Here is a 9,818-nt window from a genome sequence, read left to right on the forward strand (position 1 = left end):
ACTGTGTGCCAAGCCCACGTTTCTGGGACAGGTCACGCTCTTTCAGTCATGAAAACAGGCTCTGTAGGTCGCTGTTACCTAAATGGCCCTATTTCTGTGCATGCAATTCTCAGTTTGCCGGTTGTTGCTTAACTGGGGGCGCACAGCGTGCTCCCCTGCGTGCTGTCTCACAGCGACGTGGAACCAGACTTGATGTCCTTGAGCCCTGTGGACAGTCGCTTACTCTCCTGGGGAAATGGGCTTGTTTGAGAAATGAGGTACTCCCCTTTGGAAGTATCCCTGTCTGGGTCCCTGGGGTTGTACAGGCACACTGACTACATATGTATCTTGACTTTCTTGCAAAGTCATTCCTGCAGTATTTTGCTTATCATTTTTTTCTTCAGAACTGATGAAATGAACTCTTTGGCAGGTTGCAAACATCTCCTTAACAGTGCAGATGGTGCAACAAGTGAATGCCTTCAGGTTAACTGATGAAACAGAGGTACTGCTTTCATCTTCATGTCCGTTGGTAATGAAAAATACACGGGTCAAAAATATATGGTTGAAATATATGGCCTACTGAAAATGACAGCCCTAGCCACTTTGTGCCAGAGAGCTTGTCCTAGGTTTGATACTAAGAACTGGTAGCAGCTTTAAATTTTTTTTTTTGGTTCTCTTTCTGGTTTTAGTAGACTTCGATAATAAAAAAATCTACTTAAATTAATATCAGAATGGAAACCCACAGTTTTGAGGTGTTGGCAGTGTGATGTTTTCCCTTGAATTATCCCATACCAATAGCTTGGATGACTGCTGAGTTACTCTCATGTCTTGCTTTTCTGAGTCATGACATTTCAGCATTCTGTAAATCCCATTATACCCATTATTGGTTTAGTCTAGAGAAGGGAAGACTGGAGAAGATATGGTAACAACATTCAAATAAGTCTAAAGCAGTTGCATAGAATGAGGGATGAAATTATTCACCAGGACCGCTATAGATAGAGAAAAAGTAATGACATTAAGTCACAGCAAGGAAGATTTAGATCAGGCAGTAGGAAAAGCTTGGGTAAGGGAGGTTGTACCCAGGAGTAGGTTGCTTGGAGAGCGTGGAAGATCCTCTCGTATTCAAGTTGTTTAGAGCTGTAAAAGGCTTTCTAGGCAAGGTGCTGTCAGGAATGCAGACTGAGTGGAGGTATGCCTTCGCCGTACAGGACACATTTTCCATGCTTCTGTGTCAGAGGAGGAGTGTTACCATTACAGCCCATCCCTTGCAGAATGTATTGCCCACCTTTACCAGGCTTAACCGTTATCAGCCGTTTTCATTAGCTGTATACAAGAAAAATTCAGAGAGTCTGTGATGAATGCAGCTAACAAGATACTGTGTATTCTTTAGTGGTTTAGAATTAAAAATTCATGCAGCATGAAAGAAATAATCATTATAGTTCAGTGGTCTCCACAGCCACTTGCCACCCACTCACCATGTCAAACTCAGCATGATATTATGTTAAGAATAATAATTATGCTTTTACAATATCATGGGAACTCCCAAGCACTCCACCACCAGAGGCATAGGGAACTATCAAGCATATGTGCATCACATTTGGCTTGAGCCCTAAGCAGTTTATTATTCCAGCTATAGCGAGGCTGTTTCCAGCTCCTGCCCCAGTGAACAAGACAGCGAACAAACAGGCCTGGAGAAACCAAGGAAAGAATTCCCAGTCGTGATTTATCATGGCAGTAAAGTGTTGACCACAGACGATTCCCAAGAGATAACTGGAGATAATGCCCAGATTATGAGTCAAAGCCAAAATGGTGCATTAAGTGCAGGGGACAGTTTTGGCATTGAAAGAAGTTTCATGGCTTTGCACAAAGGCTGCTGTGAAAAAAATGACGGTATCGATCATTGCTTTTATTCTAGGGAAGGACCCAAGGATCCACCAGCAAGTTCAGTGTGCTGCAGTGGCCGTCTGAACCTTGTCCATGGGTGGTTGGTTAGTGCTGTTAGTGAGACTTGTCCTGGTCACTGGGGAAGGGATGCCTGCAGGTTGACATTTTTATGGGTCTCACCAGGGGTTTGGCATCTGTGAAGGGTCTCTGACGAATGCCAGTGGGACCACTCCGCTTGATGTGAGTTGCTGTTCAGCTGGAGCTCAACACGTGTTACACCAAAGCTGGTGTGATAGGAGGCTGTTGGCAAAGGGAGCAGCTGTGCTCTCCTGAGATCTCTGCTGCACTCTCACTGCTGCCTTTGTAGTGGGTCTAGAGGTTTTCTGGCCAGAGGATTAATTTGTGCATTTCAGGTGACTCTGTAGACAATAAATGTCTAACTAATGTAACAGTAAATTAGTTTTTCATCCTATCAGTTTAACTGACTTTCCTTACAGGTTGTGATTGCTAAACTTTAGGAAGGGTAGGAACAGGTAGGCAGAAGCAGGTTTGCATCCGATCAGGTTACAGCCTGACATCGGGCCAGATTAGACATGTTGGGAAGCCACATCCTCCAACACAGCATGCGAGAGGCTGCGGTTGTCCCTTGGGGGTTTCTGAGGAACAGATTTTCAGCAGAGCCAGACTTTTACTGTCTGATCTCAGTAACAACTTTCTTATCTTAAAAAAAAAAAGACTGCAAAGAATTAATAGAGAATCTGTATCTGTGGTACGTGAGTTCGCATTCTTAGGTGCTGTGCTGTTTATTCAGAGCCATTTACTCCTCTTCATTGAGCAGGCATCCTGCGCTTGATCATTTTACACATACAGGACTGCTATTTGCAATCCAGCTGTCCCTGCAAATATGGTACGTCGGCTCCAGTGTGGGACAGGTGTAGGGCTGAAATGACTTTTAAAGTTGCTGGAGTTATTTGTTTTATCCCATACAGATTTCAGATCCCCAAATGTAAAAGGTGTTATTAGTTCCAAAATACACGTGAATCTTTCAGTTGTCAGTGCAATATATTGCCATGCTGTGCGTTCCTTTGTGCTTTTGTTTCTTGTGTTGGACCGAGATAAGAGGTAATTAGATTAGCTGGGAGGAATATCTTCAGTGAATTTAGCGTGGTTCCTTTGCAATGTTTCTAGTTCCACATTTTACAGAAGTGCACATACAGGAGATTATAGTTGTATGCAAAAAAGAAAAGAAAAGTAATTAGACGAAATAAAAGAGAACTCACTAGTGATATTGAGCTTGTAAGAGCAGCAACTTTCTGAAGAAAATGAGAAGGATGCATGCCAGGGTGTTAGGGCAGAAACTGTGCGTTCAGTGCTTCATTTTAGAAGGAGGTCAGCCAGCAAGGCTGGAGGCTGGTTTACCTTTCATAGGGCATTGTTCTGGCTCAACAGTGGTTTAAAAAAGAGGTCAGGCATGAAAGATTAGTCTTGCAACACTTCCAAATGTGAATGAATGCTCATGTTAATAACTGCAGAGAGTAAGCTGGTGTGGCAGCACCCACAACCTATTTCTGGAGCCTCTCTGCCCTTGCTATTGGCATGGTTTCCCCTCAGTCCATCTGCAAAGACCTCCCTTTTGGCAAGAATATCCTTAGGTGCTATGCTGCTCCATTCATTGAGTGATAGCTGCCTCCAGACATTCTTAATAAATCAGCTGATTTAGAAACTGTGAGTTGATGTGCAATGTCCAATGAACACAGTCCCGTCTTTGTGCTGCTCCTTACAGAAATCCGTAAGACCCCTTGTGGGACCATATTCATTGAAAACAGTAACATTTGCTTTTCTGTCTCTTACAGGTTCTCCAGCTGGGATCTGATATTCTTCCTCAGTACAAGCAAGAAGCTCCAAAGACTCCACCACACATTATACTGCACTACTGTGCTTTTAAGACCACTTGGGACTGGGTCATCTTAATTCTAACCTTCTACACAGCAATTATGGTTCCATATAACGTCTCCTTCAAGACAAAACAGAACAACATTGCCTGGCTCGTGCTGGACAGTGTCGTGGACGTTATTTTTCTGGTTGACATTGTTTTGAACTTTCATACGACCTTTGTTGGCCCTGGTGGAGAGGTTATATCTGATCCCAAACTCATAAGGATGAACTACCTGAAAACATGGTTTGTGATTGATCTTCTGTCCTGTTTACCGTATGACATCATCAATGCCTTTGAGAATGTGGATGAGGTAAGTGATTGTAGTCTGCCTCAAAAGGATTGTTTTAATTAGGAGTTAATTTAGGAGCATGCTCCCAGGCATCTGGCAACAATAAGAGGCAACTGAAGCCCTGTGCAAATATGTGGGAAAGTCCTTCAGTGGCTGGGCTTTACCTCCAGCATTCCTGGAGTTGGAGAAGAGTGTCTTACGATTTCAGTGCCACGCGTGGATGTGTACATTAACAGATGTGGGGTTTAAAATCACTTGCTTGTCATCCAAAAGCACCGTTGCATGTCCATATCATATGGGCTGGACCAGTTGGGATGTCCCCCTGGCACAGCCTCCCTTTTCAGCTTGTTCCCAGTGATTGCCTTTAACCAGTCCTAATCCATTGCAGGGCAGAGCTTGATGTAAATAATCAGAACTGCTCTGGCTGAAACTGGTGGCAAATTTGCCACTGACTTATATGAAAGTACAGAATGCCTCTGAATGAGTGTTTTTAAAATCCTGCCTTAGGATTCCTTTTTGAACCATGCTGTAACTATTTTTTTGTGTGTGTGTGATGTCTTTTTAAATGTCTGATTGAGAGGGAGACTTACCTCCATATTTTCAAACAGTTCTTGAGCTACTGATGGAATTGTAGAAAAAGATTGAAGAGAGAAAACATAAATATCTTAAACAGACACTGAATTACAGCTTTTTAACTGCTAAATGTATTAACATTTACAAAATCAAGCTTGCAGCCTAAGATAATAGAGAAAACAAGCAATAACTATGACAAATAGTGCATGCACAAGTCAGTGTAGAGAAAATTTATTAATAAAATGCAACTATAATGGCATTAGGACTTGTTTTAATTTTTCTTTAGAGCCTTTTATCTTTAGGGCTATAAACAGGTGAAAAAAACTATGTTCATATTTCAACATTTCAGCAGGTTTTTTTTCTTAGAACACTGTTGAGTGGTGGTTTTCTTTTCTTTAAATTCTCAAATTCTGCAGTTATATATTCTCACTATATAAAATCTACATTTTTATTTTTTAATGCAGACTTTGGTGCAGATTTTGTGTAGCTCCTTTAAAATTCCATCCCTGTCTCTGTGCTAAGTACCATCTTTTGACATTGTTCCATTTTATTTATAGCAAATATGACAGAAGTGATAATACTTGCAGCTTAAATTCAAGATCGTATGAGGGCTGCCTGTCTGGAAGCAGGTTGTACAGTCAGGCTGTGTAAGGAGGTGGTATTATCAAGGTTGTAAATATAATACAGCTTTTTAAGATAACCACTTTCAGACTAAGACGGACCTGATTTTTATAAAAATGCAGCGTTCTCTCCTGATTTTTGTGCTTTAATATGTAAAACAAACAGCAAATCTGTGTGCCCAAGCAGTACAGATTTAAATGATGAGCTTAACCTCTTTCTCTAAGATATAGATGGGAAATAAACCATCTGCAACATTTGTGACACTGAGGAAAATGATTGGCATAGTGCACTATAACTGAGGCATGCTTCAAGAGGCAAACTTTAACCAAAATGTAGTAGCAACAGCAAGGTATCATGGGCTCCAGTGATCCTAGAGCTGCTATCTTTTACCTTCAAACAAATAAAATAACTCCCTTTTAATAAGAGAACCAACAGTAACATTTCTTTTTCGTGAAATGATGTGTTACGGCCCTGCAGCCTCCAGCAGATGTTGGCGTATAACTGCTTATGTACTTGATTTCAAACCCCTACCACTCCAGTTTTCCCTAGTGCCCAAAAAGAATTGAAGTGATTTTGGTAACAGGTATGTAAACAGTCAGTCTTTCTTCCTTGGGTCTACATTTTCCCTTTTCTTTGTCTTCCAGGGGAGATTTTTTTTTGGGGGGGGGGTGATACGTCTTCATTTGTGACATTTAAGTCTTTTGAGCTGGTTGGTGTGTTCTGGGTGGTTGTAGTTATTAATGTGCTTTATCTTCATTTGGCTTTTGACATTTATTTTAGCTGGTACGTCTTTTCTGGGATTTAACTTTTTGGCCCGCTAGCAGCAGTGTGCTCAAACACTGTTCCTAGGTAAAGAATAAGTAAGTCAATAAGCTTAATTTGTAAGAAATACTCTGATTAATTAAAAGGAGAATATTTCTCGTTAGAAGGTGAGTGTTTCCTCCTTAGGCAAGTACAAGAGAGAAGAGTTCTTTTAGCTCTTGATTCTGGTAGGGTTTAGCTCTTTATCTTGGCCCTGGGTGTTGGATAAGGGCGTTTGTCTTTAGCATTAAAGTTGGTGATTGTAGCATTTCAGAAAAAGTTGACAGAAGATCAGAACTTAGTGGTAAAGACCTTGGGCGTAGGTCCTGGTGCTCTTTGAGTTCTCGGTATGGTGGTGAAGGATGGACCCAAACCAGAGTGAATAGCCCTAAAAGCCAGCTGAGTGAAAGATGACTTTCTAAATTTCCCTTGTCTGTCCCACCTCCATCCCTCCTTTCTCCACACAAAGCATCAAAATGCACTTTTGTTAGGTGCTAAGGGACTGGGGGGGGGCATGGGGTGTTTCTTTTTCTCCCTACAGGCAGGTCTCTCATGCATAAAGAAGGATATGGCCAAGGAAGTTTAGGTTTGTGTTTCTCCACTGTAGATGTAGACTACTAATGGTGATACAGGTGCTTGAAGGTTCTCATGCAGAGGCTGCTGAGTCATTGTGTAAGATGCCTTGTGCACTTGAGTGCTATTTTATAATGTCAGAATTAAGGAGATAAAAGATTAAAAAAATGTGTTGGAAAAAGGAAATATGTTTTATTACTGAGGGTCGGAGTTCTTCAAATGTAGTCAGTAAAGGCTGGAGTAGGAACAGTGTAGTTTCCATCATGGACAACATTAGGCCAAGGCTGGAGTCTTGTGAAATTCAAAGTTATTTTGTTGTTAAGTGGGTGTAGAGCCTCAGTAGAAGGTTATGATGAAAAGGATTATGACACACAAATTGAGAACTGGGGGGGGGGATTAAGATGATTTGAGGCAGAACTAGAGGTGTAGGTTTCCATGCCTGGAGTTACAGAGCCAGTCTCTCAGGGGGATTTGGGTGTATGAGGAGGAGGGGGAAAGGTAAGATAATGAGAGAGAGAGATACCTTGCACAGCACAGAGTGATCTAAATTGGTGTGATGGATGAGGAATTAAGTGGCTGAGTGGTATTGAAAGGGGAGGAAAACAAGGTAAAATAGGCTGGAGAAAAATGAGCTGGGAGAGAGGGAAGTGGAATCCTTAGAGGGACGCGTACTTTATTTAAGAAAATTGGTGGGATGATAGTCCTAGAAAACAGAAAAATGCATGACATCTTTTCTAATTGGGAAACATTACTTGCACTGAAATACATTCTGGCTAAACCAAAGCCATACAGAAAACCTTTCATATATAGAAGTGTGAGAAGGGACACTATAAAACATACCGAGGAATCCAGCCAATTTTCAGGGTACGAACCAGAATGGAGGGGGTGTGCTCAGAGCCTCTGAAACTAGGCTGATTATTATTTTTTTTTTTAAAGTAAAAGAGTTCTCTGAAACTTCAGATTTAGTCCAAAAGTGCACGTCTGTTTGTCTCTTCCTCTAAATTAAAAAAATAAAGGAAAAAGTTTGGAGTAATGGGGGAGATATGGTGTTGGATCCAAAGATTTTGCTCACATGAAGTTCCTATTATTACTAGGCTGTGAAGTATGTAGCGACTGGTAGTTGGAAATTTTTTTTTGTCCTGGAGTTACATGAAGTAATTCTGTTTTTTCCCCTGAGTACTTAGGTGTATGTTAGCAAGTCTTTCCATTGGTACATGCACCATCACTTATGTTTCTAAAATCATGACTCTCTACTTTTGAAGCTAGAGAATTATGTGACCTTGAGGCTTAGCCTTTATGTGTTCTTCCTACTAGAGAGAGATAAATATCCAACCTCTGTCAGTCTGGGCTACCAAATGTTTGGTTATAGCGTGGGGAACCATTGATTCTATACAAGTCACAATTATCAGAGTCACACTGTGCTGAAATTGCCAGCAGAGGGGTTTACAGGGTGCCTGAGGACGCTGATCCCATTGCTTGCTCAGGCATGGCCAAACCATGCTACAACTCCCTTTGGGACAAAATGCATGGATTTACATCCTGGGGAAGCCAGGATGTTGTGCAGGTGCTTGGCTCTTGTCCCCAGATGGAGCCATGCAATTGGGAGAGTACCTGGAGCTGGAAGGACCTCAGGTACCCCCACTCAGGTACAGGCACGCTGATACAGTGCTGCCGAGGGTTGCGTTTCAGCCTCTGTAAATTAGTACATAGAATAAATATTCCCAAGGCTAGCTGGATGGACAAGCTTTTGGCCAAATGGAAAATGCTTCCACAAACCAAGTATTAAATACAGTTGAAAAAGCCCCCTTTGCTATTTGGAAAAATATTGGTGTCTTTTTTTTTTTTTTTTCTTCTGGGAATTTTCACTGAGATTCATGAATTCTTGAGTTTGTAATGAAGTAAAACCTAGAAGCTTGATCCATCTCTGCCAGAAACATGGTGCTAAGATGGAGAAGAATGGGACCAAATGTCAGGCTGGACCATACAGATAGCCAAATAGGTCATTTTCAAATGAGTTGTACAAAAGATCACCCTTTCTGCGAAAGTTACTTTTCATGAGCCAATGGCTGGAAGTGAAAGCAGTCAAATTTAAGACCTAAACCTCTGAAGTTCTTTGTCTGTTGTTTAATAATGTAAGACTACGTGACCAATGGCTTTTAAAATTTAGTGATGTGTTCAGGATATATTAAGGAAGGGAATCCCTGTAATTGTAATCTTCTTTTAATTACCATTACAGATCTGTTTCAATGGTGGCAGAAATTTCTTTGCATCGCTGCAATTAATAGCAAGTAAACCAGCAATGTCTGTAAATTGAAAGCAAATAAAAGCTGATACAACTAGTTTAGCCATATTCACGTCGGCGGTGCTTTATTGCAAACGTTCCCTTTTCGGAAGCTATTTGAAGAAGGGTTTATGGACCCCAGTCTGAGTAACACATGCAAGGTGAAGATAAATCAGTGTGTTGCAAGAATGTGGCTGTGGCTCTGAAATAAAGTCTAGGGCTAGCTACCTTTCTGAAGTCTAGGTGGCTGATATGAAGAAAATAATTCCCAGAACTAAATCCCTGCGGCAGCCAAGTGTTAAACTATGATGAAAACTCCTAGCAACACGACAGATACACTAAACCTGGGACCTGGCATTTCCCCCTTTGTTATGCAGTTGGAAGGCAATTAAATATGAAGAATACTGTCATCCTGCTGTAGTGTGCAGAAAAATGCAATATAATTATACAATGGCATGGTTACACTGTCCAAATATGAATGTACCCACCTTAGGCATATATTAGATAGATGGTCAACCATATTCGCCCCGCGGCTTATTCGCCCCATCACCCCTATTGCACTGAGTTGCAGAATTGCACCGCATGTCTTCAGCTTTTATTCAAGCTAAGGTTTTATTCAAGTTCTGCCGCTGTTTAATTACCAGCTTTTCTAATGCTGTACAAGGCCCGGGATATTTCTGCGGGTTCCCCTGTGGAGACACATGAATGTCATCTTGATGTGCAGGGCAACTTGTGAAAGGAAGGGCCTGAGCCGAGGTCGATGCAGGGGGTGGTGGGAGGGCAGGCAGGGTTGTCCCAGCAGGCAGATGTGACCTGGTAGCCTCATGCTGCACTGCTCTGATGTGGATTATGGCACACTGAACTTTAATTATATGTCTCAG

The 9,818-nt window shown here is 41.6% G+C and overlaps 1 protein-coding gene across 1 annotated transcript in view; it reads left to right on the top strand.

Moving 5' to 3' along the window:
* The window catches only part of KCNH5 (potassium voltage-gated channel subfamily H member 5), a 151,390-nt gene that overhangs the window by 28,232 nt on the left and 113,340 nt on the right, over positions 1 to 9,818 (top strand). Inside the window, exon 5 of the mRNA XM_009638013.1 lies at positions 3,717 to 4,109. Coding sequence (XP_009636308.1) covers positions 3,717 to 4,109 — 393 coding nt within the window. The remainder of the gene's footprint in view (positions 1 to 3,716; positions 4,110 to 9,818) is intronic.

Source organism: Egretta garzetta, unplaced genomic scaffold (assembly GCF_000687185.1).
Source record: "Egretta garzetta isolate BGI_Z169 unplaced genomic scaffold, ASM68718v1 scaffold95, whole genome shotgun sequence".
Taxonomy (NCBI): Eukaryota; Metazoa; Chordata; class Aves; order Pelecaniformes; family Ardeidae; genus Egretta; species Egretta garzetta.